This window comes from Guyanagaster necrorhizus (assembly GCF_019112545.1).
Source record: "Guyanagaster necrorhizus MCA 3950 unplaced genomic scaffold BT62scaffold_2, whole genome shotgun sequence".
NCBI lineage: Eukaryota > Fungi > Basidiomycota > Agaricomycetes > Agaricales > Physalacriaceae > Guyanagaster > Guyanagaster necrorhizus.
In genome coordinates, this window is record NW_025064881.1 from 2,243,882 (window position 1) to 2,269,779 (window position 25,898).

The 25,898-nt window shown below is 47.7% G+C and overlaps 11 protein-coding genes across 11 annotated transcripts; 8 read left to right on the plus strand and 3 right to left on the minus strand.

Annotated features, from left to right (window-relative positions):
• Positions 1–319: 319 nt before the first annotated feature.
• Positions 320–2,970, plus strand: BT62DRAFT_1071455 (uncharacterized protein). The gene is made up of 9 exons (XM_043178758.1): positions 320–699; positions 750–861; positions 913–1,100; positions 1,152–1,236; positions 1,289–1,306; positions 1,379–1,430; positions 1,478–1,693; positions 1,751–2,525; positions 2,576–2,970. Exons 1-9 carry the CDS (start codon positions 485–487, stop codon positions 2,778–2,780), a joined length of 1,866 nt encoding a protein of 621 aa, XP_043045800.1. The 5' UTR covers positions 320–484; the 3' UTR covers positions 2,781–2,970.
• Positions 2,970–5,389, plus strand: BT62DRAFT_990565 (P-loop containing nucleoside triphosphate hydrolase protein). Its single transcript, XM_043190238.1, has 6 exons — positions 2,970–3,554; positions 3,608–4,155; positions 4,211–4,293; positions 4,354–4,449; positions 4,496–4,778; positions 4,828–5,389. Exons 1-6 carry the CDS (start codon positions 2,992–2,994, stop codon positions 5,109–5,111), a joined length of 1,857 nt encoding a protein of 618 aa, XP_043045801.1. The 5' UTR covers positions 2,970–2,991; the 3' UTR covers positions 5,112–5,389.
• BT62DRAFT_296613 (rhamnogalacturonan acetylesterase) lies at positions 5,255–6,857 on the plus strand. The gene is made up of 5 exons (XM_043180398.1): positions 5,255–5,587; positions 5,647–5,890; positions 5,945–6,333; positions 6,382–6,594; positions 6,640–6,857. The coding sequence occupies exons 1-4, from the start codon at positions 5,464–5,466 to the stop codon at positions 6,393–6,395; spliced, it is 771 nt and encodes a 256-aa protein (XP_043045802.1). The 5' UTR covers positions 5,255–5,463; the 3' UTR covers positions 6,396–6,594; positions 6,640–6,857.
• Positions 6,724–7,931, plus strand: BT62DRAFT_926513 (rhamnogalacturonan acetylesterase). Its single transcript, XM_043185054.1, has 6 exons — positions 6,724–6,832; positions 6,878–6,901; positions 6,960–7,163; positions 7,220–7,259; positions 7,318–7,706; positions 7,761–7,931. The coding sequence occupies exons 1-6, from the start codon at positions 6,739–6,741 to the stop codon at positions 7,772–7,774; spliced, it is 765 nt and encodes a 254-aa protein (XP_043045803.1). The 5' UTR covers positions 6,724–6,738; the 3' UTR covers positions 7,775–7,931.
• A 936-nt stretch (positions 7,932–8,867) lies between these two features.
• BT62DRAFT_1000049 (amidohydrolase 3) lies at positions 8,868–11,379 on the minus strand (the record flags this gene model as incomplete). Its single annotated transcript, XM_043176605.1, has 14 exons — positions 8,868–9,052; positions 9,103–9,143; positions 9,194–9,366; positions 9,434–9,495; positions 9,545–9,698; positions 9,748–9,855; positions 9,901–9,926; positions 9,982–10,105; positions 10,159–10,183; positions 10,231–10,613; positions 10,664–10,860; positions 10,918–11,004; positions 11,057–11,187; positions 11,363–11,379. 14 exons carry the CDS (start codon positions 11,377–11,379, stop codon positions 8,868–8,870), a joined length of 1,713 nt encoding a protein of 570 aa, XP_043045804.1.
• A 264-nt stretch (positions 11,380–11,643) lies between these two features.
• On the plus strand, positions 11,644–12,982 carry BT62DRAFT_926517 (uncharacterized protein). The gene is made up of 2 exons (XM_043185055.1): positions 11,644–12,314; positions 12,364–12,982. Exons 1-2 carry the CDS (start codon positions 11,664–11,666, stop codon positions 12,649–12,651), a joined length of 939 nt encoding a protein of 312 aa, XP_043045805.1. The 5' UTR covers positions 11,644–11,663; the 3' UTR covers positions 12,652–12,982.
• On the minus strand, positions 12,978–16,117 carry BT62DRAFT_881913 (OPT oligopeptide transporter; the record flags this gene model as incomplete). Its single annotated transcript, XM_043182687.1, has 17 exons — positions 12,978–13,067; positions 13,120–13,177; positions 13,236–13,532; positions 13,590–13,727; positions 13,774–13,868; positions 13,924–13,944; positions 13,999–14,034; positions 14,085–14,115; positions 14,167–14,241; positions 14,294–14,414; positions 14,465–14,702; positions 14,756–14,822; positions 14,874–15,120; positions 15,176–15,328; positions 15,380–15,713; positions 15,769–15,899; positions 15,958–16,117. 17 exons carry the CDS (start codon positions 16,115–16,117, stop codon positions 12,978–12,980), a joined length of 2,292 nt encoding a protein of 763 aa, XP_043045806.1.
• Positions 16,118–17,038: 921 nt separating this feature from the next.
• BT62DRAFT_296795 (DUF605-domain-containing protein) lies at positions 17,039–19,116 on the plus strand. Its single transcript, XM_043180399.1, has 4 exons — positions 17,039–17,348; positions 17,396–17,618; positions 17,671–17,752; positions 17,806–19,116. The coding sequence occupies exons 1-4, from the start codon at positions 17,231–17,233 to the stop codon at positions 18,718–18,720; spliced, it is 1,338 nt and encodes a 445-aa protein (XP_043045807.1). The 5' UTR covers positions 17,039–17,230; the 3' UTR covers positions 18,721–19,116.
• A 1-nt stretch (position 19,117) lies between these two features.
• BT62DRAFT_296796 (uncharacterized protein) lies at positions 19,118–20,633 on the plus strand. The gene is made up of 3 exons (XM_043180400.1): positions 19,118–19,300; positions 19,350–20,232; positions 20,282–20,633. Exons 1-3 carry the CDS (start codon positions 19,164–19,166, stop codon positions 20,516–20,518), a joined length of 1,257 nt encoding a protein of 418 aa, XP_043045808.1. The 5' UTR covers positions 19,118–19,163; the 3' UTR covers positions 20,519–20,633.
• A 197-nt stretch (positions 20,634–20,830) lies between these two features.
• Positions 20,831–22,147, plus strand: BT62DRAFT_977861 (uncharacterized protein; the record flags this gene model as incomplete). The annotated part of the gene is made up of 5 exons (XM_043189304.1): positions 20,831–21,342; positions 21,365–21,614; positions 21,665–21,756; positions 21,810–21,989; positions 22,045–22,147. The coding sequence occupies 5 exons, from the start codon at positions 20,831–20,833 to the stop codon at positions 22,145–22,147; spliced, it is 1,137 nt and encodes a 378-aa protein (XP_043045809.1).
• Positions 22,148–22,227: 80 nt separating this feature from the next.
• On the minus strand, positions 22,228–25,855 carry BT62DRAFT_297331 (uncharacterized protein). The gene is made up of 2 exons (XM_043180401.1): positions 25,723–25,855; positions 22,228–25,673 (listed from the first exon to the last, which is right to left on the minus strand). The coding sequence occupies exons 1-2, from the start codon at positions 25,762–25,764 to the stop codon at positions 22,308–22,310; spliced, it is 3,408 nt and encodes a 1,135-aa protein (XP_043045810.1). The 5' UTR covers positions 25,765–25,855; the 3' UTR covers positions 22,228–22,307.
• Between the last annotated feature and the right edge of the window lie 43 nt (positions 25,856–25,898).

Sequence of the window (25,898 nt, forward strand, 5' to 3'; positions counted from 1 at the left end):
ATAGCTGCTGAGATCCAGGCGGAAACCTTGGTCGAATGTTGTTGTCGACCGACTCCGGCCATCGTACTTGCGGCCAGGTACTCACATCCCAGACCACCCTCGGACTATGGCTTGGCCGTCACAGCCTTTATTTGTTCTCACACAATGCTCACACAGATGGGCGCCGTGTTTGAGTTTCAGGATCCTTCAACTTTCGTATCTGCTTAGCTCGTGTGTTCGCAGGGAAACTGGAGGTCGTGTCATAGTAATATTAATTTAATTAATAAGGTGCCAGTCCCGCTGAAAAATCTGTATCGTAATAATAATATAATCCCTTGACATCGAATTTTGACCTGATCAAAGTTCTGTTCATCATTTCAAGCTTGCCTTGCCCCGATCACTCAGGCTCCCGTTACGGAACATGAGTCCCAACTGATCTTCCTTCATTTCTTCCACCGTTGTCATTGCAGTAGTCGAAGGACCCGTCTGTAGGCTTCACTCACGAATGCAATCCCTAGCGTCGACGACGGCCACGCTAGCGCCTCCGGCTTCTTCACCTCGACCGCATTCTGCAGGTGGTAGAGTCTCCACGGGCGATGGAAAGCGACACCCCAGGCTAAAAGAAAGTTCTTTCACGATAAAGTTCGGTTCAAAATATCATTCGTTCGACAACGAGAAGGCACCGTATCCATTGTGTTACGACCGGCATGTATTGGAACTGTTCGTTCCGCTCTATTGGGTTGCCATTGTCTAACTGTAAATTTCCTCAGTGAATCTCTTGATAATCGTTTTGTGAAGCACCTGAGGGGTGGCTCGGTGTCCCTTGTCAACTTTAGCGATAAAGAGCCACTGCCAGAGCGATCACTGGACCTTGGCTGTGGGGTGCGGGGCAATTTCTTATGCCTCGGTCAAAATTTCTCTGACACGCTCTAGACGGGAACATGGGTCGTTGACGCGGCAAAGGAGTGGCCAAAATGTGAATTTGTGCGTGTCCAACGTTATAGTAAACGATGCTTGCCAAATGCCGCACAGGTTGGATTCGACCTCGTTAACATCCAAATATCCCTCAAGTTACTGGATCCATCATTAGCAGAACGAATAACCTGGGTTCACGGCAACTTGTGAGTCGTCATCTGCTGTTCCATTTGCTAAAATTTATTATTCATACACAGTCTGACGACTAAACTTCCTTTCGATGATGACGAATTTGACCATGTACATATACAATCTATTGCACGAGGCGTCCCCGAAAACAAGGTGTGTCGTATCTAACGCCTTCCTACATCCCCGACTGACAGCAATGACCCAGTGGAACGTATTATTTGATGTAAGCTTGCTTTAGACTCGTAGGGCTGACCGGCTTTCAATGCTCATCGTTCTTTCCGTTCTTCTCCAACAGGAAATTAACCGTATTTTACGACCTGGAGGCTGTGTTGAAATCCTGGAGGATGGTGAGTGGCATGCGCGTCAATCAATGTAGATCTCATCCTCCTGGTAGACCTTGTGTTCCCATACCTTCCACGATGGTTCACCGCTCCGCTCCGCGCTCGGCCAAGGCGATCAACTTCTGTTCATTTTCCTGATGGTTCCCAGCGAAGATACCCCTCACCCCCAGATACCCCCATTCAAGAAATGCCCTCTCATGATCACGCTCTCCTTGAATCTCTATATAAATCTGTATTTGAACATCGATTTATAAACATGAAGCCATCAGGTGAGAACGGCCTTCCGCGTTTCGACCCTGTACTTGTTATGTACTGAACCATTTCAGCTCTCCTTCCAAGCTACTTTGCAACTTATTTCAGACACGTTACGTTGGGGCCCGTTATCAGTTTCCCCATGCCACCTGTTCCGCCCCTCCAGCCTCTTCCTCCCCAAATAGTAGTGACATACACTATCAATGAACCAGGATCTGATACTTTGGATCCCAGGGTCTCAACCGTCTACCGGCTGTCTTCCGGGGGAACACCTGTATCGTCAGCTACGCCAACGCCAGGCGCGCGACCGGTTTCTATGAGCTTCTCTTCCACTATTTCGTCTGGTGCCGGCGTAACGTCATCCACTCCCGACTCCTCAACTACGGTTTCTACCCTATTTAGCTTGAATGGTCGTGAAAAGTCTGATTCAATTTCCTCCACGTCGTCTGAGCAACCCAAGGTAGAAGTGGATTTTCTGTCAAATACCTCGCGCCCAGTATCATCTATCACGACGCTGAATCCAGATCCTATTGGAATTCCCTCTCCGCCCCCATTCGTCCCTTACATGCTAGACACTTCATCAACAGAAACGACGGCCGTAGCTTCAATACCACCGTCCCTGTTTCCCGAAGAACGATTCTCATCTCTCAGTGAGCGGTCGCTTGCAATGCACTTGTACCGTTCCTATCAGTTAGTCTTGGCATGTCGTGAGGCCCTCTGGGAGGAGCTAAACGATCGACTAAGGAATAGAAAAGACGAACTGAAGCCTTTCGGCTGGGAGGATGACGAAGACTGGGAGGAACTGCAGACCAGGCGGAAGTTTGAAATCCTTGTCGAAAGATATGAAAGGTATAGTTCTTATATACTGATGTCACGGAGTTCGCTCAAGTTTCATGTAGTGATATGCAAGCACGAATATCGCTTTGGTGTTCGCTTAACAATATCGGATGGCCATTGCCACCACGGGAGCCCTTGTCCAAAGCCGAACTCATTGAAGAAGAGCGAATGCGCGAAGCTATGCTCGAAGCGCGAAAACATGCACCCGCTGAGGACCTACAAATACCCTGCCGAACTTGTAGGGTCCTCATTGGATATAAACTATGACAATATTTTGGTTCGGAGTTGTCTACTTACTTATTCACGCACGTTGTGGACACTATAGATTAGCGATGGTTGCCTTATTTTTGTATTTTATTCATCCTGTACCGGTAGTATGTACTGACTGGATACCCTCGAGGGAGTAGGTAGGTGTATTAAGTAAACCATCTCGTATTATGACGTCATACCCTTTGCCTCCTCGGACCGAACTACCTCCATGCCTCGACGCAAGCCAACCTCGACACGCCAAAAGAAACAAGAGCAGCAGTTGAAACGTGCAATAAAGCGCGGTGATGTAGACTCCAATAGTGTTCCGAAACAGAACCCGACGAAACGCAAAAAGTCGCATCTTGTTCGTTCACTGCCACCTTCCGAGACAACCAGAAAGCTACAGTCGACGTTTGTCAAGTTGCCTCCGGAATTCTTGGAACAAGCGAAATTTCTTGCCGCTACTCTCGTGCTTCCTCGGCCAATTCCAACTAGCTCGGCTATTCTCTCTTTACAAGAGTATCGCTTTCCAGCGCCGTTGGACACTCTGAGCTGTCCAAAAAGGCCGAAATGGCGTTACGATATGTCCAAGGAAGAGGTAGAACGCAACGAGGAGGGTCTGTTCAATAAATGGCTCACCCAAACTGATGCGATGGTGGAGAGATGGCAGAAGAACACCGAAAACTGGAGAGAGGAAGATGGCAACGAGGAGCCAAAGATTCAGGCTCCTCCTACCTCAATGCCCCGTTCAACGACCTATTTCGAACGAAATATAGAGGTCTGGCGTCAATTGTATGTACCAAGCCCTAAATTCACCGTATGGCTGATTTCACTGATTCTATCAGTTGGCGAGTAACAGAAATTTCGGACATCATCCTTGTTCTCCTAGACTCACGCTGTCCCCTTATTCACTATCCGCCCTCTCTGTCCGCCTATCTCTCAGATAGAAAACACATATTAGTCCTAACCAAGGTGGACATAACAGGTCCTGAGCGTGTACAGGCTTGGACACGGTATCTCCGTGATTGCTATCCTGGTGTTCCCATAGTGGAAGTCGAGGCATACGCAGCAAGGGATCCAAGCGCCGTTCATCAGGGACAAAAAAGATTCGATCCTCATCTTCCGGATGGTTTCAGACAGAGGCTCGTGCAAATTTTGCAAGAGGTTCATGCTGAGATGCTCGATCCTCCAGAAAGAGTGAAAGTAAATCCTCGATGGTTGAAGGATTGGAGGCCGTCGGTCAAACGAGAAATTGATTGGGCCGGGGTCAAGAATGAAAGGGGAGGGAAAACAGGAATGCTAACTGGTGGTCCAGCTATTCCACGAAGTGAGATTTCAGAAGAGCAAGATTCTCCGGAGCTAGAACCTCGATTCCTGACGATCGGCTTGATTGGTTAGAATTATTCCACGTACTTATGACTGCAGTGATGGTAATCTCTGAAATGCAGGTCAGCCTAACGTGGGCAAATCCTCCCTTCTGAATGCTTTATTTGGCACTCAGAAAGTCCATGCATCCAAAACACCAGGGAAGGTTAGCTTCATCGTACACTGCATATATTTTCGTCCACCCTCATCTTCTTATTAATAATAGACAAAACATTTTCAAACACTCTTCTGGACACCGGAGGTCCGTCTTGTAGATTGTCCCGGTCTTGTCGTGCCGAATTTTATCCCCATGGAACTGCAGGTAGTGTTGGTCCCTACGAAACTTTCTTGCCTGACGGATCTTGCAGGTACTTTCCGGCATTCTTCTCATCTCGCGTATCTCATCAATACCGTCTTGCATACATTTTGTTGGCGAACGCCTACCTATCGAGGAAATATATCATCTGGAACACCCAGTTTCCAAGTTGCCCGTAACCAAAGATAAACGGACATGGCGCAATGGTGAGAAGCGCGTGGTCGCAAGGTCGACTAAATGGACTGCAATGGATGTGATGAGTGCTTATGCCGACAAAAAAGGTTGGGTCACAGCAAAAGCAGGGAGGATGGATGTGAACCGCGCTGGCAACGCAAGTAAGTTGCAATTTTCTGAGAGAAGCATATACATCTTAATACATCCCAGTTCTTAGAGCATTGGCAGAAACCAGAATCCCTTGGGCATTCTGGCCTCCGGATACGAAAGAAGATGAGGTTCTTCGCGCTGGAAAGGAGGGAGAAGGCATCTGGATTCTTGGGAATGGCGACTCATATGATGATGAAGCATCGGCGGCCGATGAAGAGCCAGAAACTGAGACCCCCAGCGAAACCTCGGACTCTCATGATGACAGCTGGCCAGTACAGGTAGTTCTTGGAAGGTTTGCAGCACTGGACTTTGTTGACTCAGATGGCACGAATGAGAATTCGTAGAAAAAAATATGTCCCGGCCCGTACTCATGTCACTTTCGCCTTGCTTTTTTCCGAAGTTCAGGTTCGCAGTAGACGACCGTCGGGCTAAGAAGTTTGTCTCGCGACAATCCACTATATTTCTCCGTCTCCGTCTTGTGTGATTAGGACCAGGGCAACTGCGTAACATTCTCGTGCAGGTCATCAGACTCTGACTGCTTGTGGACATTGTCTCGATCCGGTTGCTTTCACCCAATTCTTTTCAGGATTCTCGGAAAACCAGTGTGACAATGCGGATTGTGAGGCGAATATAGAACGAATGGCTTAAAAGACCTTAAGAGTTTCGTCTCTGTACCCCATCTCAAGTTTTCCAACAATGTCTTGGCTTCCTATCGTCTCGCTGTTGTGTGCTACTGGCCGTGCTCTTGCACAAACAGTTTACCTAGCTGGGGATTCTACCATGGCCGAAAATGGCGCCGGCTCGGGAACGGGAACAGATGGTTAGTTATTATATTTCTCGTGGATTGCGTCTTCACAAGACTGATGAGCCCACAACCAGGTTGGGGACAATATCTTAGCCAATTTGTCGCAGTCTCTGTGGTCAACAAAGCAGTAGGTGGCCAAAGCGCCCGATCGTATAGTGAACAAGGCCTTTTCGATTCTCTTGTTGACGAAGTGGAGTCTGGAGACTATGTTATTATTGAGTTCGGCCATAACGATGCGTCAGCTGGATCCGTTGACAATGGAAAACAGGACGCTATCGGCGATGGCTACAACATCACAGCGACTGTCACGACGTCGAGGTAAATCCGAAATAGAAAACTTTACCGCATAATCCTAAATAAAAACACTTTCAGTGGCGCCCAGATTCTCATCCACAGTTTTGCGTACTACATCGAAAACGCTGTGGATGCGATCCAGGCCAAGGGGGGTATTCCTATCATCTCCTCTTTGACCCCCGACAATATATGGGACGGTGACTCTATTGTCGCCGGTGGACGGTTTGTTACCTACGCCCAAAGCATTGGCACACGGAAGGGCATTCCTTATGTTGATCATTATGACTATGTGGCCCAGGCGTACAACGCTCTTGGAGAAACTGAGGTCACGACGTACTACCCCAATGACCACTTGCACACAAGTCCCAAGGGCGCGTTAGTTGTGGCGGAAGCGTTTGTAAGAGGTCTGCTTTGCGGCGATAGTACATTGGCCGATAGTGTCAACTCCGCCGGAGAAGATGTCCCGAGTGAGTGCCATCGTTTTCTGTTCGCACCGTGTTAAGTATCTCGGGCAGATGGTTGTCTCTAAAAATACGTTTCTGTATGACTTTGGTGTTGAAATCCATTCTCGTTCGTCTGTTTCTCGCTCACAAGACCATTAAGGATTGCTTGAAAGCATGATCTCCCATGCATTCGTTAACGGACCGCAACTTGTCGCCAGCTGATCCGCTGAAGATCACAAGCCTCACCTTTGATCGGTTGTGCATGTGTTCTCGGAAAATTATTCTGTACGTTGAGAATCAGTGTTCGAACCCTTCCTCATCTATCTGCAGTTTATGTGTTGCTGTATGGAAAACCCCGCTTGCCGTGCCAAGACATATCAGAATCGCTTTATATGAGAGCCTGAAAGGGTTTCATGTAGGCAATCAATCATGTTTTTTCCTCCTTTGTTATTGTTACCTAGCTTTGCCACGTACGTGCTGGGAGTTACCGTCTACATGGCCGGCGATTCTACCATGGCCGAAGGTACACGTTTATAGGCCGTCTCCGCCATGTACTAATTCTTTTCAGGTGGTGGAGGCTCGGGAACTGACGGTGAGTTCTAAAAAATTGTTAATGATGCTGTTACCTGACCGCGATGGACCATGTAAAGGCTGGGGTCAGTATTTAGGCCAATATTTGTCTGTCGCGGTCGTGAACAAAGCTATTGCTGGTCGCAGTGCACGGAGCTATACCGACGAAGGGCGTTTTGATACATTCATCGACACTGTCTCTAGCGGTGACTACATCGTGATCGAGTTTGGACATAACGATGGATTATCCGGTGCTGTAGATAATGGACGTGAGGATGCTTATGGTTTGTTTCTCCTTGTACTCAATCACTTCATATTGTTACAACTTCGTTTTTCTTAGGGGACGGCTACAATACAACGGCAACAGTGACCACCTCAGAGTGAGTGTTATTAGTTTCTCATTCAATTAGAGAAGCACATCGAAGGGCTGCCTTCTAGTGGCGAAAGCTTGGTCATTCACACTTTCCCATACTATATCCAGAATGCTGTCTCCTCTCTCCAGGCCAGAGGCGCCATCCCCATAGTCTCGTCACAAACCCCTGACAACGATTGGGACAACGGAGTCATTACTGATCCTCCCCGCTTCGTTGCATATGCGGAGACGGCTGCCACCCGCACTGGAGCAACGTACATAAACCACTACACTTACGTGGCGCAGGCATATGAAGCCCTCGGAGAGACCGTTGTAGATGAATATTACCCTCTCGACCATACTCACACATCAGTAGAGGGTGCCAACGTGGTAGCTGAGGCGTTCGTGAGAGGGTTGCTTTGCGGCAATAGTGATTTGGCGCACTACGTCAATTCTGCCGGACAGGCTGTTCCCAGTACGTATATCCCAGAACAAGTCATCATTGCAACGCACTAACATGTGACCGTAGGTGATTGCTTATAGTTTCAATTTGGATAACTCATACTTTCATTCCTGGAGTTCGAATGGGAAGCCAAACCAAGATCAGCGTTCATTAATCAATTATAAGATGTGGAACAAGCGCTCGAACCAGGTGTTATGTGTACAACTAGGCCTGGAAATTATCACCTGACAGATCTGCTCTCATGCCGGCGATAGAAAGCATGAATCGCAGTGAGATTCTTGTCGAACAGCATGTGAACATGTCGCAGCATACTATCCAGGTGCTTCTGTCAGAGATTGCCTTGGCAGAGCGACGGTAGCTGTTCACCAATGGTATAAAACATTGCGAATCAGAGGTGGATGGTACGGTGCTTCGGTTTCTGTATCCGAGCCAGTCTGGACTCCAGCGTTAGTGTGTTCGTATTCACACAGTATTTTTCTTTTTATCATGTGGAACGTACTAGGTGTCCGTGTTCCGTCACGATGTAGGCGCGCAGCGGGATCTATTTAACGCATGCTGAAGTTGAAGCCCTTCTCAATCCTGTGGAGATTATTGCCTATTACTGGAGGATGGGCAGATAAGTAAGCCCCGATAAATGATGATTCTATATTACTCGTAATAGAACTAAATCGACGTGTACATCGTACGACGGCATACTTTCTGTCACAGTCAGAGGTTGTCACGCTGAAGGCCTCTGACGCTAGTTCAGTGGTCATTACCGGTGGTACTGAGACAGATGATGCAAGTGGAACATATTCCCATGCAAATGGCTACAAAGGTCACTCGCACCTAGTATTGTCCAGGATTCAACCAACGGGGCAGTAGATGTGCCATATGACGGTATCCCAACAATTATATCTCGTCTATAATTACTCAAATTGCGACCAGAGGAGATGGGTATCCTCCTCAATGGAAGGCCAACAGCGGAAATATCTATTGCGTAGGGTTGATTTTTGTTACCGAACATGTTTGTTTTACATAGGATGAAGAAACACACTGAGATAACGCCTATTGTTGAATGTTTCTACACCTCCATTATACAGTACCTGATGTGGTAGCCTCAGGTTTTCCAAAGTAGGCCTTTTATACAAAAGCAGGATTCCATATATCGCAGTCTCTACATGTTGAGCAAAATTAAATTTTTCCATGGACAGCAATACCATCGATGACGGTCGCAAGGAACTTCGTGTTCATGATTTCGGTCACTGGGACCGTCATGATGTTCTGTGACAGGACGACGAAGTCCGCCCTTTTCCCAGGTTCTAGTGAGCCAAGAACTGATTCGGTAAATGACGCATAAGCCGGGTCGATGGTCATGCCTCAAAATACGGTGCTTAGTATTCAGCAGCACGTAAAAATGCGGACTTACCACGCAATGCTTCAAGACGCGTTAATCGTTGTTCGGGAAACCTGTATGAGTCTGAATTATGAGGTACAAATGGAAACGACATTAGACTTACCATCCTCCTGGACCGTGGGGTGACCTCCCATCCAGTGACACTCTTGTGATTGCAGCGTAGAACCCGGCAAGGGGATTCATCGTCTCAACAGGAAAGTCGGATCCAAGTGTAATTCTAGCTCCGCTATTGAGCAAGCTGCGGAAGGCATACAGTCCTTTGATGCGCAGCGGACCCTACGAAATAAAGGCCGAAAACATTTCAGTGTGCTCAGAAGGTGTTACTGCAGCAAAGACAACTCACGATGCGTTCCTCCGCATACCACATATCATCAATGACGTGGGTGGGCTGTACACTGGCAATAACTGCAAAGCATAAGGCCAGAAATCGTCGTTACAGGGTAGATTAGCCTACCCCCAATTTTTCCCGCACGTTTGATATCAGCCTTCGTCATGATTTGAGCGTGCTCAAGACGTGGCCGCATTGTGACAACATCAACGTCCTCAAAGGCGGACTCTAAAGCACCCAGGACGATACCATTGGCGCGATCTCCGATCGCGTGAACATTCTGTGCAACAGATGATATTGCGTGCTTAACACGGGGAATCGATACTCACAACCTGCCAGCCATCGCGGAGGAAGAGCGGAATGACTCTGTTAATCGTTGCCTCAGACACGCGCATGAAGCCGTTTGTGTTCGGATTGTCAGTGTAGGGTTCATATAGCTGAAATGATTAGAGCAGACCATGAATGAATGAGAATGTATCTACCGCTGCTCCTCCCGTTCTCATGGAACCTTTCAATTCGTGTAAATGATATGGGTTTTGACAGAAACAGTACGACGCACACACCATCTCCTACGATCTTCACACTGCGAGCACTGAATCTGTGGTCATCGGATAGCATTTGTGGCTTGGTGATGTTACCCCAGTATTTTTCACCTTCGTCATAGTTCGTCATTCCGTACAAACGAATCTAGGTTGAATAAATTCAGCAAAAAAGAAATTTACAGGTCACGCTGTGCGTACTGGCAACTTCCCGGCCGCTGCTTTTCTAGAGTGAGGTAAATATTAAGTTCACCATCCATCACAGGTAGATACCTCTTGAAAAAGTCCAGTTGCGGGAAGTCCAGCTTGGCATCATGGATGGACGTGAGCCCGTTGGCAAAAGCATTTCGTACGGTAGTCGAAAATCGCTGCTCATAATCCTCTTCAGTTGGAACTGGAACTGGCAACAAGTCTTGAGCATTGTCGAGGAATACACCTATGAGGTGCGCTGTCAATGTGACATCCAGTAAAAACCATCTAAAGTTCTTGCCGATTGGTTGCCCTTTCTTGTCACGAACAATTACTCCCCCTTCTACGGTACGTAGGAGGGGACGGGTGTCTTGTAGGACACGACCAGAGACCCAGGTACCATGCCCGTCCTTGCTGCGCAACATCACAGAACGCCCACGAATGACTGCACTGGCATCGAGATCAGCCTGTGTTATTTGATGAACTGTTACAAACGGTACAAGCAAGGTTCACGTACTGCAGTTGGAAACCTTGACTCTGGCCAGGCAGTGTGATCCCATCCCCAGCCCTCAATGACCTTCGATACATTGCTGTAGATATCTGAGTTAGATATGATATAATTCTCGACAAAAGAGACCATCTCGGATATATTTCTTCCCATTTCGAGAGGTATCTGACGATATAAACCATAGTGCATAATGTGGGCATGAGAGTCTACACGCAAACTATATATGACGTGGTTTCAGAAGAAGAGTATGAGATGTTGCATACCACTAATTCCTGGCACAACAATAGCTCCATCAGGGATATATCTGACATGTAGAGGTGCCGTCGACTTCCTTCTCCGCTGTATAGAGTCTAATGCATTTCACCATTAGAATGACACAGACGCGCATGTGGCCCAACCCACCAAGATCTCCCATGTCGGATATGAAAGAATCAGTGACAAGTACACAAGATGTCCGTGAATTAATAGCATCGACGGTGTAGATGTTGCTTCCGTGGGAGCATATCGCGTATGTCGTCAAGTCAGCAGGATTGCTGAAATCGCCGAAGAAAAGTGTTGGAAATCCTCGGTGTTGCGCAGGGTAGACTCCAGGCTGGTAAGGCCAGATGGTATGAACTCCTTATTCTGCAGCTCCTACAGAGCTCGTATTTATACTCTCCAGGCTTGTATCTAGAATTTACTACAACTTTCTCTTTCTCTCGGGCTTACTCATCAACTCTCGGCATGATGCCGGATTGCCCTTTCTAGAACTTTCCAGCAAAATCCCAACAAAAAGTAGGGCAGAAAAGACCAGAGCAAGGAGAAGGAGTGAAACACGAGCAAGAGGCGTGATTAGCCGCCGTCTAGGAAGAGCAATTCGACTATGCACCAATTTCTTGCCGTGCGACGACATGTTCATGTTCGCAGAGATATGCGCCGGGGTCAGGGTAGATAAGATTTTCCACGTGACCGGTCTACATGCAACCCCGAAGCGTTTTCCGAATTCGACCCTGTTCATCACGTATTCGCAATGCTGGGATCCTGGTTCAGAAATCCATCGCAGGAAAGTAATTTGTTTGATGAACCTCCGCCGCCGATAGAAGTTCCCCCAGGCCCAGTACGTTCCTTGACCTCAAAATTACACACACCACATGATGCCATTCTCGCTGACATTCATGGGGAATATGTCGAGCAAGCTGAAGCAGCTGCAAAAAGCAATTATTTCAATGTACCATCGAGACACACAGAATCTCTTCGTGACCCATATGATGGATCTGTAGTTGGCCAGGTCGTACCTGCTGATCCACCGTTTCATCTTGACATGCGAATCCCATACTATGATCCCAAAACGGACGAACTGCTATGGTCGCATTTGTCCAAGGTGTTGGAACTACAAAGTGAGATAGCTGCGCTGCATCTCGGGATGGAGGTTATTGGGACGAAGCAGGGAAACCAAGGAAAGGGGAAAAGCAGAGCAAACAAAGATGCTACGTGGGAGGGAAAGGAAGACAAGGAGAAGAATGATGTTGATGATGCAGCAGAGGTTGGAGAGTACGAACGTGTTGATGTCAGCCCAGAGGCCGACGAGGAGAAGCAAAACAGAGAGCGAGCAGCAGAATTCGCCAAACTTTCTCATCAGTTCGAAGGCAGAAAAGAGGGAATCTTGGAAGTCATGAACAAAGTGAGGCATCTTTAGTTCTATCTGTTGCTGTTTTGACCGACGTGTTCAGCTTGATGATCTTTCCAAGGCTCTCACTGACTTTCATGCCCTTCAAGAGCCCAAAATCGACTTCCCTTTACCTCGCAACAGTGCGTCGTCGTCAGGTACCTCGTCCAGCTCCATGGACAAAGAGAGAATTACACCAACAACAAGCTTGTCGACAATCGTGCCCCCTTCTACTCCCACACGCGCGATTCCGCGCGATTCTAATCTCATTGTCAACCCTCTTGAACCAGGCTCGCAGTCGCACTTTATAGACAACCCAGATTCACTTTCCGAACATAATTTTGGATCATAATTAGAATTGGCCACCTTCCACAATTAAACATGCCCTATCATTTCCTACCATCTATGGCTGTGCACCTGTCGGCATCGAGGTTGGAAACTAAGAACATTTCGGGCAATTCTCTATCTCGTAGCCGCTATACGGATGAATCGGAGACCTGAGGATTAGGGATTGACGAGAACAAGAAGTATATTTCTCAGTGTCACTCTCACCTGAGAGTAATAGAGTGGAGACGCGAAATACAGTACAAAAGGGTTCAGTTTTATAGACGAGTTTTGGGTAATGTTACTACTACCCGTTATATCCTAACCGCATGGATTGTGCTCTTTCAGAAACAACTAAGTCAGCCTCTTACAATAGTCGGGATTTCCGGCAGGATTAAGTGCCCAATTAGGGAAATTGACGACACGGCCCCCGGCACCTCCAACCTACGGGAAATCAGAAAACCTTTGATAAGGTCAAGCATAGTTTTTGACTTACCGCGAAACTGTAGACGAATACCATGACTTCTGTTCCACCATCCAGAGCAGCTGACATCCTAAAGTTGAGTGTCAGCTTGTACAAGATCAAAGTTCTATAATAAATCAAAATCTTACAAGAAGTTGTATTTCCTGAACCATCTTGGGTGGTACCTTCTCATGTAGAATTGACTAAACATGCACAGCAAGAATGTGTTAAAGATGGCGGAGTTGATTCCTCCCGAAAGAGCGCCAATTTCGCTGCAGATCATCGGCGTAATAACACTATCGAAGTGAAACTTGGGATACTTCTTGTGTAGAAGCCAGAAAGGGATGGGAACGACAAGACCAATGAGTATTGACATCGGGATCATGCCATATCGTCCAGAAGGTTGGTACAGGTATTTTGCGAGGCCACCCCATGTAATTGCATCACTGAGATGGATAAAATGTGTTGAAGAATGTCATAAGAAGAAAAGTGCGGCAAAAAACCTGTTAAAAGATTGAATAGACGCTCCTGACCATACATTGGTACCCTGTACACTGAGGAGGATTTCACGATTAGCGTTAATGACAACTTTCATGATGATGTAGTTGAGAATGGCGCCGATGATCGCCCCACCGCATTGCCTAGAGCCCGTTGAATAGAAGATCAAAAATCGGAGCAAAAGCCTACATAGTAAACGTTACTCTGGGAGGGAGCTTCGTGTATTGTCCCATCTTCAGGTCCCTTGTCATTGAGCGACCCTGTTCGGTTGAATTGTAGGCGTACTGATAATAAGTGCATCAGTACTCCTAGTTAGGGACATTGCACAAAGATGTTCACCATCGTGAAGTACATGTTCGCCTAGTCATGGATGGCTCAATCAGCCAGGTGGAAAGAAACAATAGAACACCATACGTGAGGCTTTCCAGGCACTAATGCTGCACCAAGCATCTATCCAACATTTTAAGCACCCAGACAAGTCGAAAAAATGAACCACATACTCTAGCAATGTCTTCGGTCCCCGGAACGTAACTACGTGTCGATCAGAAATGGAAAGATACAGACCATGATTGAAGTACCCACCATAAAACGGCATATAACGTCGATATAATGGGCAAGAAAAATGCAGCAAAGCCTACGGAAATGAAGAAGGCCCACCTACAGGGTCCCCTAAGTAACTCTTGCGGGCACAAGGAGGTCGGGATCGCACCAAGGCAACAGCGCCTCGCCTGTGTAATTCGTAGCGAGTGCCATGGCTATAGACGACATAAACATTCCAGCATACCACCACATCGGAACCTCCTCATAAACTTTCATTTTTTCATAATGAGCTACAGCGACGATTTGATCCATGTCCCGGTAGTTATAAATCAAGGCTCACCATCATCAATTTTATTGGCCCGAGCGATCTTAATAGTATCCCACACTTGCTTACCATTCCAAAGAATCATATGTGTAACAGTGGCTCCAAACGACAAGCTTGCACCAATCTTGGATACGACTTGTGTACCGGCCATAAAGGGAAGGCCAACTGCCTCAAGCTTTGTGGCGTTGATCGAGTAGTCTGCGTCCAGGATAAGAGTTTGGTCATATTCTGTGCCGTTTTCAAAATAGAGCAACTGGAGAACTAATGAATTACTGAAAGGGTATACAAGCAGATGACGAAGCCGACCTGAGTGAGGAAGGGGAAACTCTTGGAATTCCACACGTTTTTTGCGTACACACCAACGAAGCTCAATCTAGCGAAGGTGAGTTTCCGATCTGGATATTCCAAATGCAATTCCACGTACATGCAAATCAGTACACCACCGAACAAAGACAGCTGGGTCGACAAAGGTTGAAACAGAGCGCCGTAGGCGGATCCGCCAGAACCGACGTAGTTCCAGTCAAAACAAAGCGAGAAAAGCCCGAGACCTTCATTACCAGCGGCGCCACCAAAGATACGAGTTACCCAGGCGCTATCCCGACGAGCAAGACACATGATAGAGACACCGGTAAGCAGAGGAGCAATGTATTCTGGGAACCATTCCCAGATAACTAGTACATATCATTAAATATTAGATCAAGGTTTCGATTGAAACATGATACTCACATGCGCCGATGAACAATATCCAGAAAAATTTAATCCTTTTTTTCTGCAGGAAGTTATTGGTGTGACTATGCAGGACTTCAAACATTTGGATTGTGGGGATCAAATTCGGGAAAACGATATAGGTGGGGTATACCAGAAACGAGCGCATCATCCCTACAATGATCGTCAGGCTGTATCGCATGATCGGGTCATACAATTACATACCAGCTAGTCCATAGCCCAATAACTGACTTCCAAGCAGCGTGAAGATAGCAATGGCAGGGTTTGGTTGGAATCCATAAAATAAATCATCAGCGGAGAAAATGCTGATAGCCAATGCACCATGCGTGGCGGCCGCCGACATGATGAGGATGCCGACGTGCTCCTTGATATTGAACGGGCCGGGGTTGATAAAGCGCCAAAAGGCGCTGTCCCAGGTTCGCAGAAGGGGGAGGCGATTATTAGGCCCCGGGAGAATTTCTTCTAGAAGCTTGCCTAGACCAAAAGCGGCTGTTTGGAGGAAGAGTTGGGAGACGTAGACAGTTTGGGGGCGGAATGACTGATCAAGTGGATGTCTTGTAATTAGAAGTCACGACGAATGACATGCTACGTACAAATATCTGACCTAACACGGCGCCAAAACACGACAAGCCGATAGAGCAGAACCATAGACGAAAGGTCCATACGGGAAGAGTTGGGTCATCGTCGAGCGAGATAAGACGAAGCGACCAGTCTTCGGCAGACACTGTAAGTGCAAGCCTCAGAACGCGAGAAACATAGTTTCAGAAGGCGAAAACACGGACCAATTGGTCGTTCTTTACCATCCTCGCCCATGTCAATCGCACGTCCATCCTCGAACACGCCTCCAATATCCATGACCTTGACAGAGGCTTTACCGTTCTTGTCCTTGAAGGAAGCTTTCTCGTCTTCGGAGGACGCGGAGCTGGGAGATACGTTGTTCATCGTAGGCAGCGTATTCAGAGCGTCGACTAAGGGGGACATGGCTAGAGAAAGAACGGGGAATCTGCAAAATTAAAAGGATTGATCATATAGATTTTTGTGAATAGATAAGAAGGAAGGAGATAAGTACGAGTTATCCAGAACTCGGAACGTGAGAGCCCGATATCAGGTTATGGGCAGGTGTACATATCAGAAAAAGCCTGTATAGACGTCTCAGTCCTAAAAGATGCGACCTAGAATAGATATTCAATTGCAAACGAGTCCCTGTGCAGTATGGCTCATACCACATGAGCATTAAGAAGATTTGCTGCCTTAGATAACGGTATCTATGTGCAAGTCTCATCGGCCCCTGTTTCCAGTTCAGCAAAAAGCAGCAATCCGAAAGCAAGGCCTTTCAATCGTCGCACAGAAGGTCATGCTGATAGTAAAGAAGATATGCCAGAGTCCACTGATTCCTAAGATGTGGAAGAAGAATTGAAAATGTCCGTGAGTCTGCTGTATAAATAAGCATCTCTGCTTACGCAAAGAATCCTGTTGCTGAAGTGGGGATCACTGTTTAAATGAAATTGAATCAATAAGAAGATGAGGGAATCATATCATACAGCTCGTAATGCAAACAGTTCGTGAGACAGCTTCTAACGCCAAGTTGGTCTCGCTCCTAGGCAGGGTGATCTTCGATAACGGCAGCATTTCATTCTGTGGGCAGAGGCAGGATTCTGTAACGAAACCTCGCGTAACATGCAAATACAACACCTAAACATTGGGTTAGGAAGTATTCAGGCAGATGGGGAGTATCGCTGTGTCATACCGCAACATTACTATCACAATTAGGCGTTGCCTGACAGTTTGAGAAAGGACGGGCTCATTGGCTTGAGTCGCCTCAAGTACTGCACTGGTAGAACAGCACTTTGACTGAAAATGGAAGTCTGACCAAGCTCTACCCCAATCTACCAACACTTATCTTCACTTCTCGTGCACATCGCAAGACATTTCGTCGGCGCCTTGGAAGTCTTTTCTTGTGTTTAGCTGCGCAATATACATGCTATTCTGACGCAGATTTACTGCCCTTCCGAAGCAAATCGTCGATATAAAACCTTGGTTACAATAGGGTCACCAATGACCGCACTAAAACATTTCAATCTACCGCCTGTACCTCCAGAACTCAAGTCCTTGACCCCATATCTTCAGCGCGCTGATGAACTGAAGACGAAGGAGCCTGTTATGGCCTACTGGTGTACGTGTTGCGATGTTTGTTCTTCTGTATATGCTCATCTATCTTAGGCACATATTATGCTGCGGAAATCGGCATGGGTCTCAATGCGAAAGCTGTCCCATGCCGCAACTTTCTCTCTGAACTCTTGGGCCTTTTGGAATCAATGAAACAAGACATAGGACCCAACGACGCAATCGATATGGAGGTTGCAAGCGCTGCATATGTCGAGAACTTTGCTTTGAGAGTTTTCAATCTAGCCGACAACGAAGATAGAAAGGGTCAAACAACCAGGTCTGTTTAGTGAGCTCCCATGCGCGTTTTACGGCGCCTCAATGTTTCCCAGATCGACAGCGAAGAAGTTCTTGGCTGCTGCCCATTTTCTTGAGGTGTTAAAGACATTTCCAAAGAGCGAGGTGTCAGATACGGTGGGTATCTTTGCAGGTACAATGGGAAGCATCGCATTAACGTTATTCACTAGAACGAGGAAAAGATCCGATACGCCAAATGGAAGGCTGCAGATATAGCTAAAGCTTATCGTGAAGGCCGTAAACCTACACCAGGGCCCGCAGGTGGCTTGTCCGACGAAGAACATGTAGCTCCATCCCTCGTAAACTATCCTACCACCATGTCCATACGGCCCACCACCTCTGCATCTCAAGCCGAGTCACCATCACAGAGCTATTCTCCGCCCCAGATCAAAAGGTCATCACCACCATCACACATCTCTCTCGAAGATATGCCACAGACTCCTCCTCGAAGGATCGCACCGCCGCACCTTGGTGTGGGTCGTCCAGGGCCTGAGTGGGAGGGGAAGGTCGTGACACCTGGGAGCTGGAGTACAGCGGCAACACCTGGTACGGAACCTGTTGATAGCGTATCGGAAGGATTGGACAACCGAGATTGGACCCTGGAATCGCCTACTTCTTGTAAAGGCAGATTTCACGAACCTACAGATGATCCACAAAGTGATGCGAGGGCTAAGAATATGCATTTTTCGTCCTCTGTGGTTGGCGGATCTTCCGCAGGTACTAGATCCCCAATAGTATCACCCAAAGTCAGCGAATCCAGCGAGCAAGTGTATTCTGAACCTCCCGTGCATGATTATCCGGGACAATACCTTGTTGAGCCGCCTGACTTGTATTCTTCTCTTACTCCATCCGCACCGCCAGCCCCTCCTTCCTCCGTCTTATCTTCATCACATACCCTTACTTCAACATGGCACCCTGGCTATTCCTCCATCCCCTCACCGCAACCTGCAACAATAGAGCTCACACCCGCGATGGTGACAAAGGCACAGAAACACTCCAGATTTGCCATCAGTGCTCTGGATTATGAAGATAGAGAGCAAGCTATAAAGGAGCTGAGAGCGGCTTTGGAAGCGCTGGGAGCTTGACAACTTCTGTTCGAACGTCCTTGGGATATTTTCTTTTCATACATGCACTTCCCGGATTCATTATTGCATCCTTTTACATTTCATCGCCACCAAACGTCACCCAGCAAGCTGGCCCGCAAACCGCGAGGACTGTTACAGAGGCCCGGCAGACTCCATGTGCATCTCTCGCACTTTCTGTTCGAGCTCCCGGATCTTGTCTTTCACAGGCGTAGCAGATCCGATAGCATAGCGGACTTGGTTGGAGAGGCAGCAGCGTGCATATCGGTCAGGGGTTAGGAGGAGGTCTTGTAGCTGTACTTGGTTTCAAAGTATCTTCTCGGGCGTAGCTTTATTGATGGGCGAAGTCGTTGACAAACCACTGTTGAACATCGAAGAGAGGAGTAATCGCCACTGACGCGAAGAACAAATAAGCCAAAATAAAAGCACAGCTTCTTCTGATCCCCATGTCGGAGAGGACGGCAAAAACGTATACTCATGTCTCTAATCGAGCGAAAGCTCAAAAGGAGAAGGAGAAGGAGAAGGAGAAGGAGCGGAAGGTTGTCCTCAAGAGTGTTCTAGATAACCCATTTCGCATTCGATGGTGCGTCGTCATCCTTTACTAAAGCAATATCGGCAAACACGACATTTAGGCCTTCAGTTCCAGTGAACTTGCAAAACTTGATATTGGCCCAAGTTTTATTACTTGTGGAAGGCGTGGCGGCATATCAATCGCGTGCAAAACAGGAGCGTACTCGTTGCAAGAATATTGACCGGAAGCCGAAGGCAGACAAAAGCGCGGTCGCTGCTACATCTTCTACAGAAATCAATCCCGATGCTGCATCTGCTCTTGCCAATGTTGATGTAGCCGTGAATTCCAAACGCAAGAGAGACGGAAATGATGATCTAGGATCTGGGAAGAAAAAAAAGCGGAAAACAGTAGCTTCTATTTCTGTCCCAACTATGTCGTCGACGCAGGTGGATTCTAGCGTCGTCAGCCCTCCAGCTTCAACTGCGACTTCCAAACGGAAGCGCGAGGTGCAGGACGAGCAAGGCGGTGAGAAGAAGCAGAAGACGACCCAGTTGGAAGAGGCATTGCCAATAGATGCTCCCTCTACGAATGGACACGGTACCAAACTTGTTACTAATGGCGAATCTGGTGTTCCTTCCGCAAGTGTTTCTGATCATGCCGATATCCCTCCTCCATCTTCCATTTTGAAACATCTCGTCATCGGAATCAACGCTGTTACAAAACGTCTTGAATGTCAAATTCAAGAAGCGCGCCGCACGATTGTTATTTCGAGTTCGGATTCAACAGAACAATCTTCCGTGCCACCTCGACTGCTCAAGTACATTTTTGCCTGTCGTACTGATGTTGATCCTCCTATCCTCATTGACCACATCCCGCATCTCGTCGCTTCCTTCAACTCTTGCAAACCATCCGAATGTATCAAACTTATACCGTTACCGAAAGGCGCTGAAGTTACGCTAGCAGAGTGCTTCAATATACGCAGGCTTGCCGTGTTTGCCTTTGACGTAGGTGTTTTACCAGAAGCATTCAATTTCCATATTCACTGCTGTTCAGAACGAAACCGTCGGTTTATCGGCGCTTTCTACCATATTAGAAGCTGTGCCTGTGATTGCAGCTCCCTGGTTGGTGCCACAATCAAATGTATCCGACAATCAAATGGTTCCAACCCACATTAAACAAGTCTGTACTTCTGCACCCAGGGATATGAAAGCAGCGAAAGAGAAGAGGGCTGCAGGCAGGGCTGCGGCGAAGCAGAAATGGAGAAAAGATGTGAGAGGAGACGGAAAATAACCTCGCAAGTTGTCTAGTGGACAAATGCTACTTTCAAGTATTCTGTTCAATGATTGTTGGGCGGGTATTCTTCTGTGAAATTTGACTGGGTGGCTAGCCCCATTACAATCACGAACCTAAACCCTCTAAGACAAGCTAGCAGGCGAACGGAGTAGCCGTTAGATATATACTATTGCTAATAGAGCTGCATACGACGTAGGGGCGAGCAGCCGGTGATCACACAAGTAGCCGCTCGTTCGACTTGTCCGTCGACAAGCGGTCGGAATTAGCTAGGCCTTTGTTCTGTGACCGGGCCTCTGTCTCGTCCCTACAATGTTTATCGCGATAATAGGCACAGCCTCGGCAGGAAAGTCTACTGTTGAGGAGTACCTTGTGGCAAAGGAAGGATTCACACCTATCCGGCTATCCAAAGGAACAAATGCAGATGTGTGTACTCGTTCTGATGCTCATCATACTCTCCCATATTCAAATGCTAGAATGAAACAGGAGCTTCCGGAATATGATCAAGTAGAGGCTCGCCCCTTCGAAGCGACAACTCCCGCAGATGCCTCTGTTTTATCGGACAAGCATCTTTCCTTCCTATCACTCGATCCTACACCTATTCACTCCCCGGGGTCTTTTCATTTTAAGAGCAGTCTGAATATGACATTGACCTTTGACACGCCATCGGCCATGCTTGACTATGTAACCCGAAATTGGCGGACGCGATTCGTTACAGTCGACCTCTGTACAAGAGAGCAGGTCGAACGATTCATCAAACGACCTTTCTTCATGTTGCTGTGCATCGATGCGCCAATATTTGACAGGTACCGACGATCAAACAGGTAAGACCTTCATTTTAGCGAGGAACTCTATTAGAGCCCATTTGCACCTCTTACCTAGCCACTCCCTGGAAGATTTTGTGCGCACAGACGATGAACACGTTTTTGGGCAAGGCAAACGGGATTCAAGAGAATCATTGAAGGGATTGAATGATCTGGTTCATATTAAGATCATCAATGATTTTCGGAGTGTTGCTGCCCTCCATTCACATTTAAATGATCTTAATATACTTCACCCGTGTCGTCTCAGGCCGGACTGGGACACGTATTTTATGGTACGGGCTTCGTGTCGCGATGATAACTAACTGACTTCAACCTATTCTAGACATTGGCATCTCTCGCTGCTGAGCGATCGAACTGTATGAAACGGAGGGTAGGCGCCATTTTGGTTAGAGATAACCGCATCTTGTCCACCGGGTGACTCATCACAAGTTTGTAATTGCTACGTCTTCCTGATTATTCCTCGTTAGATATAATGGTACTCCAAGACACCTGCTGAACTGCAATGAAGGTGGCTGCTCGCATTGCAACGGGACAACGATACTCAGCGACGATACGGATCATTGTATATGTCTTCATGCGGAGGAAAACGCGTTACTGGAAGCTGGAAGGGAGCGAGTTGGCGTCGGATCGGTTTTATATTGCAATACGTGAGAGTTCTTTTCCAAATGTTCTTCTCAACTGTGGTCTTACGGTACGCTTTAGGTGTCCTTGCTTGAAATGTACAATTAAAATCATACAGACCGGTGTAACAGCAGTTGTTTATAATTTGTCATATAAAGTGTCAGTCATCTTGCAGATCGTGTGATAAAATGAAAACTGAAATTTCCTTCCCAGAGATGCAGCGTCGGCACTGTTATTCAAGCAAGCAGGAGTGCAACTGCGGCGACATCACCTTCCAGGTCAAGATGGCCATCCTTTTGATATAAATGGCGTAGAACAAGTGTGAAATTGTATCTTATACCACGCTAAACTGGTTCCAGGCCTTCGAATACAAGGGCTACATTATTTTCAACATTCCACTGCGGCCTCCTCAAAAAATTCATTGTGGATGATGCCCCTGCACAGGTACATTGCAGCACAAGCCAAACAGCGTCCGCATTGTTGTGCCCGATGGCAATGTACAGCTCTCTTGCGCAACCCTGGAGTTCCTCGTGCGCCCGTGAATCCAAAAATCGGCGGAAGGCCAGAATGACCTCCCATACAGAAGTGTCCTTGGGATCCACCCCATGCATAGACGCGGTCATCGTCTTCAACAGGCACCGATAGATGCGATGAGAATGCGTATATGCCGATTCCGCACCCACAGCTCCGTGTCTTCTCCAAGACAACGCACTCGACGCATCCGCGACATCCAACTTCTCCAACATCTGCCGAAAACGTGGCCAAATATCATCCCAAATGCGCCTATACATAAAAGCGCCGACGTGGGTAGCCAAGGCTTCTACCAGTGAGGCTGCGGCACTGACGACGAAAGATTCCGGATCCTCGAGCCGGTTTAATATGAAAGGCCAGGCAGAGTGTATCGATGGTAATAGGGTAGATTCGGTTAAGACGGGTACCGATGATGCTAAGAGTGTTAGGATGCGGGCCCGTATAATGGGCGATTGGTGGGTCAAAAAGTACAGCGATCGAGAGACGATTTGCTTCGTCAATGCTTGTGTGGGTGTGAGGGGTAGTTCCTCTGTCGAATCTGCAGCTGCCACGGGTACGTCTTCAGTCCGTTCCTGATCTTCTGCGCCCTTTCTCCTCTTATCGCCCCATGCCTCTCGAGGTGCTGGGCTATAATCGACGTCTTCTTCCTTCACTAGTGGATCGTTTCGATATTCAAACCAGTCAAAAAAGTCGTTGAACGGTTGACAGTCATCGCGAAGGCCCGGTGGACGCTTGCCCTGTTTATCCTCCTCAGCGTCAACTTCTTCGATCTCTATAACCTTCATCACTTCTGACAAAACCTCAATCAGACCTTCCACAAGTACTTCATATCCATGATATTCGTCAAGGCGATCAAAACACTCTTCAACCACGTCTCCCGCCTTTCCGACAACATCATCACCCACCAGTTGTATCATAACAACGAGCACCTTTGTAGCCTCCACATCGAGCCAACGGCGTGTTAGCCGACGAGAGACCGAGTCCAAGATGTAGTCAAAATTTGAAAGTAGTAAGTTTGCAGGGGAGGCGTAGGAGGTGCTGGTTGTTATGAAGTTTAAAGTCGCCAGAGCGGTACTTGATAGATGAGAATTGGGCGATACCAAAGAATGGAGAACGGGATACAAAGTCTGTATGAACAGAGTAGCAAACCGAGCCTGGAGGATGCCCGAGGTAATAGATAAAAGCTGAAGGAGCATCGCCTTTTGAAGCATCGGCTGCGAAACAACCCTTGGCTTTGTAGCCGGGGAATACGACTGCAAAATATGCAGAGTCTCGTCCACCGGAATGACACCTTGACGGTGTTGAACTTCATCGCTGACATCCTCTTCGTCACACAAGCTAGGGTCTTCTTCAATGGCATCGACATCTGGCCGGTCCCATATCTGACTTGTGCTCCTCGCAAGCGCTCTAGCCAAGTTTTCCAGTCTCTGGCTCGTTGAATATTTCGGCGAGTCCAAAGAAGATGAAAACAGCGAAATTCTTGCCGCTCCTTCAAGCAGCCGACAGGCGCACCACAAGGCTGCGACGGACCTGCTATCTGTTCCGCTCTGTCCTATACTGACGAACCATTCAACGGTAAACAAACAGTCATCACCAGCTGCCTGTCCAAGAGCATGAAACATTTTCACTAAAGCATCATAGGTGCTTTTCAACGACACATTCCTGAAGATCACGTCTGGAAACGCTACCCATTGGCTTTGCTCCGAATCGTGCTCAAGCATCAATAGACCACTCGAAGGTTTCGTAATAGTGACTGGGGGGTCGACGAACTCTAGAACAGACAGAAAATTCCAGCCCCATTTTTCCACACTACCCGTAGGCCCCAGGAGTCGGCCCAGTTCGGTAGATATTGGACTCTGCGGCGGTGTTTGGCCTTCCTGGCCTGACGACAGACGGCAGACTGCCTGGATGAGGCCTGCAACATGCTCGACCTTCGCGTCTGCCATAAGCGTAAGCAGTCTGGGGAGAGCAGTTAGATTATCTCGCGTGAGTAACATTAAGGTCTGCATGAACGCATGGCGAGGCTTAGACCACGGAGAAAGAAGGCCCAACAAAGTAGTATGAGCTTCCTTTGAGACCGAGGGGAAGTCGGAAATGGAAAGAGAGAGCAAAAATGATAACAAGAGCGGTTGTGTCCGAGGTAGGGTTCTCGACGTGGCTAAAAGTATTGTAGATGATAGTCTAGACAAGGCAATGAGAGCAGACGGAGTCGGATGCTTAATAAGTGGGGTGAGTGTATTGAGGGCGATGTGTAACTGGGATGATGTTCCACGAAGCCACGAAGGAGTGCGTGGAGTTGCATATTTTATATTTGGCACCGGCGTCGGTTCGCTTTTTACCCCAGGATCACGAACCAGATTTATCACATCCTCTAAGTCCTCGACCGACGTGACTGCCCCTTCCTGTACACAGATATCATCTGCAATGGAGCGTACCACGATCTCCGAAAGGACCACAAGAGCTCTCGAAACGAGTTCTCCATTGGCCCAACTTTTATGCGTCGTGCCTAACGCCAATTTAGTGGCAGTACTAACAACTCCTGGGAGCACCGAGGGAAACAGACTGTCGGGAAAATATGCCGAGAGGAGAAGGTTTATCACGTCCAAACAAGTCTTTTGTAGGGAGAGCGTTCGTGAATCTGTGTTTATGAGAAGTGAGTTCAACGTTTGCCCTAGAATTGGGACGAAAATTTCCGTGCGAGCATGCTTTTTGAAAACAGTAAGTCGTGGATCAGCGAAATTGGAGTGGATCTGCTCGTCGTCTTCATCCCGAACTCTCAGAAGGGTGAAGAGACATCTCGCCGCGGCCTCCTTCGTCTCGTCGTCTCGTTCTTTTGCTTTCCCGTTCCCTTCCATTCCTCCTAATACTGCTCCCGACAACATGAAGATCTGCTGCCAAATGGATACCTCGCAGGACCACCACCAATCATCGCAGAGGATTTCTAACACCACGAATATCTTCTCCAGAATCTGGTCTGGAATAACGGTAGATGAATTACGTTGGAGGATTGTTGAGACGGGGAAGAATGCGTAGGAGATCAGTGATTCCGAAAGGACAAACTCAGAGGATTTGATGGTTCGCAATGCGCGGATCAGGTCATCCAAGAGTTTCGAAGCCGTTGGGATAGACGTAGGGGTCAATGCAGCTGACCCGAGCAATGGGACACACACTGCCTTCAGCTAAAAAGAAACTCAGGAAATGTTAGCCTGGCAAGAAAGGACAACATACAGACTGGAATATCCGTTTCGACTGAGCTTCAGGATCACCCATTATCCTCGACACTTGGTTCCCGTGACTAGTGCCTTTTATTCTTTGACGCTGCGAGGACAACAACGGACGACGGACGATGGACGAAATGGTGCGGTTGCTAGGCGGGCCGGTACGGCAGACCGATTCTCCGAATT

Bases quoted from the DNA above. Each gene is read 5' to 3' on its own strand.
- BT62DRAFT_1071455 (XM_043178758.1), top strand. From the start codon at position 485: ATGCAATCCCTAGCGTCGACGACGGCCACGCTAGCGCCTCCGGCTTCT. The intron at 862-912 runs GTGCGGGGCAAT...GACACGCTCTAG, and splicing joins CACTGGACCTTGGCTGTGGG to ACGGGAACATGGGTCGTTGA. The intron at 2,526-2,575 runs GTATAGTTCTTA...AGTTTCATGTAG, and splicing joins CTTGTCGAAAGATATGAAAG to TGATATGCAAGCACGAATAT.
- BT62DRAFT_990565 (XM_043190238.1), top strand. From the start codon at position 2,992: ATGCCTCGACGCAAGCCAACCTCGACACGCCAAAAGAAACAAGAGCAG. The intron at 3,555-3,607 runs GTATGTACCAAG...TGATTCTATCAG, and splicing joins ATAGAGGTCTGGCGTCAATT to TTGGCGAGTAACAGAAATTT. The intron at 4,294-4,353 runs GTTAGCTTCATC...TATTAATAATAG, and splicing joins CATCCAAAACACCAGGGAAG to ACAAAACATTTTCAAACACT.
- BT62DRAFT_296613 (XM_043180398.1), top strand. From the start codon at position 5,464: ATGTCTTGGCTTCCTATCGTCTCGCTGTTGTGTGCTACTGGCCGTGCT. The intron at 5,588-5,646 runs GTTAGTTATTAT...GCCCACAACCAG, and splicing joins CTCGGGAACGGGAACAGATG to GTTGGGGACAATATCTTAGC. The intron at 5,891-5,944 runs GTAAATCCGAAA...AAACACTTTCAG, and splicing joins GCGACTGTCACGACGTCGAG to TGGCGCCCAGATTCTCATCC.
- BT62DRAFT_926513 (XM_043185054.1), top strand. From the start codon at position 6,739: ATGTTTTTTCCTCCTTTGTTATTGTTACCTAGCTTTGCCACGTACGTG. The intron at 6,833-6,877 runs GTACACGTTTAT...AATTCTTTTCAG, and splicing joins CGATTCTACCATGGCCGAAG to GTGGTGGAGGCTCGGGAACT. The intron at 7,164-7,219 runs GTTTGTTTCTCC...CGTTTTTCTTAG, and splicing joins TGGACGTGAGGATGCTTATG to GGGACGGCTACAATACAACG.
- BT62DRAFT_926517 (XM_043185055.1), top strand. From the start codon at position 11,664: ATGCTGGGATCCTGGTTCAGAAATCCATCGCAGGAAAGTAATTTGTTT. The intron at 12,315-12,363 runs GTGAGGCATCTT...CGACGTGTTCAG, and splicing joins TCTTGGAAGTCATGAACAAA to CTTGATGATCTTTCCAAGGC.
- BT62DRAFT_296795 (XM_043180399.1), top strand. From the start codon at position 17,231: ATGACCGCACTAAAACATTTCAATCTACCGCCTGTACCTCCAGAACTC. The intron at 17,619-17,670 runs GTCTGTTTAGTG...AATGTTTCCCAG, and splicing joins AGAAAGGGTCAAACAACCAG to ATCGACAGCGAAGAAGTTCT. The intron at 17,753-17,805 runs GTGGGTATCTTT...GTTATTCACTAG, and splicing joins AGAGCGAGGTGTCAGATACG to AACGAGGAAAAGATCCGATA.
- BT62DRAFT_296796 (XM_043180400.1), top strand. From the start codon at position 19,164: ATGTCGGAGAGGACGGCAAAAACGTATACTCATGTCTCTAATCGAGCG. The intron at 19,301-19,349 runs GTGCGTCGTCAT...CACGACATTTAG, and splicing joins AACCCATTTCGCATTCGATG to GCCTTCAGTTCCAGTGAACT. The intron at 20,233-20,281 runs GTAGGTGTTTTA...ACTGCTGTTCAG, and splicing joins TTGCCGTGTTTGCCTTTGAC to AACGAAACCGTCGGTTTATC.
- BT62DRAFT_297331 (XM_043180401.1), bottom strand. From the start codon at position 25,764: ATGGGTGATCCTGAAGCTCAGTCGAAACGGATATTCCAGTCT. The intron at 25,674-25,722 runs GTATGTTGTCCT...GTTTCTTTTTAG, and splicing joins CGAAACGGATATTCCAGTCT to CTGAAGGCAGTGTGTGTCCC.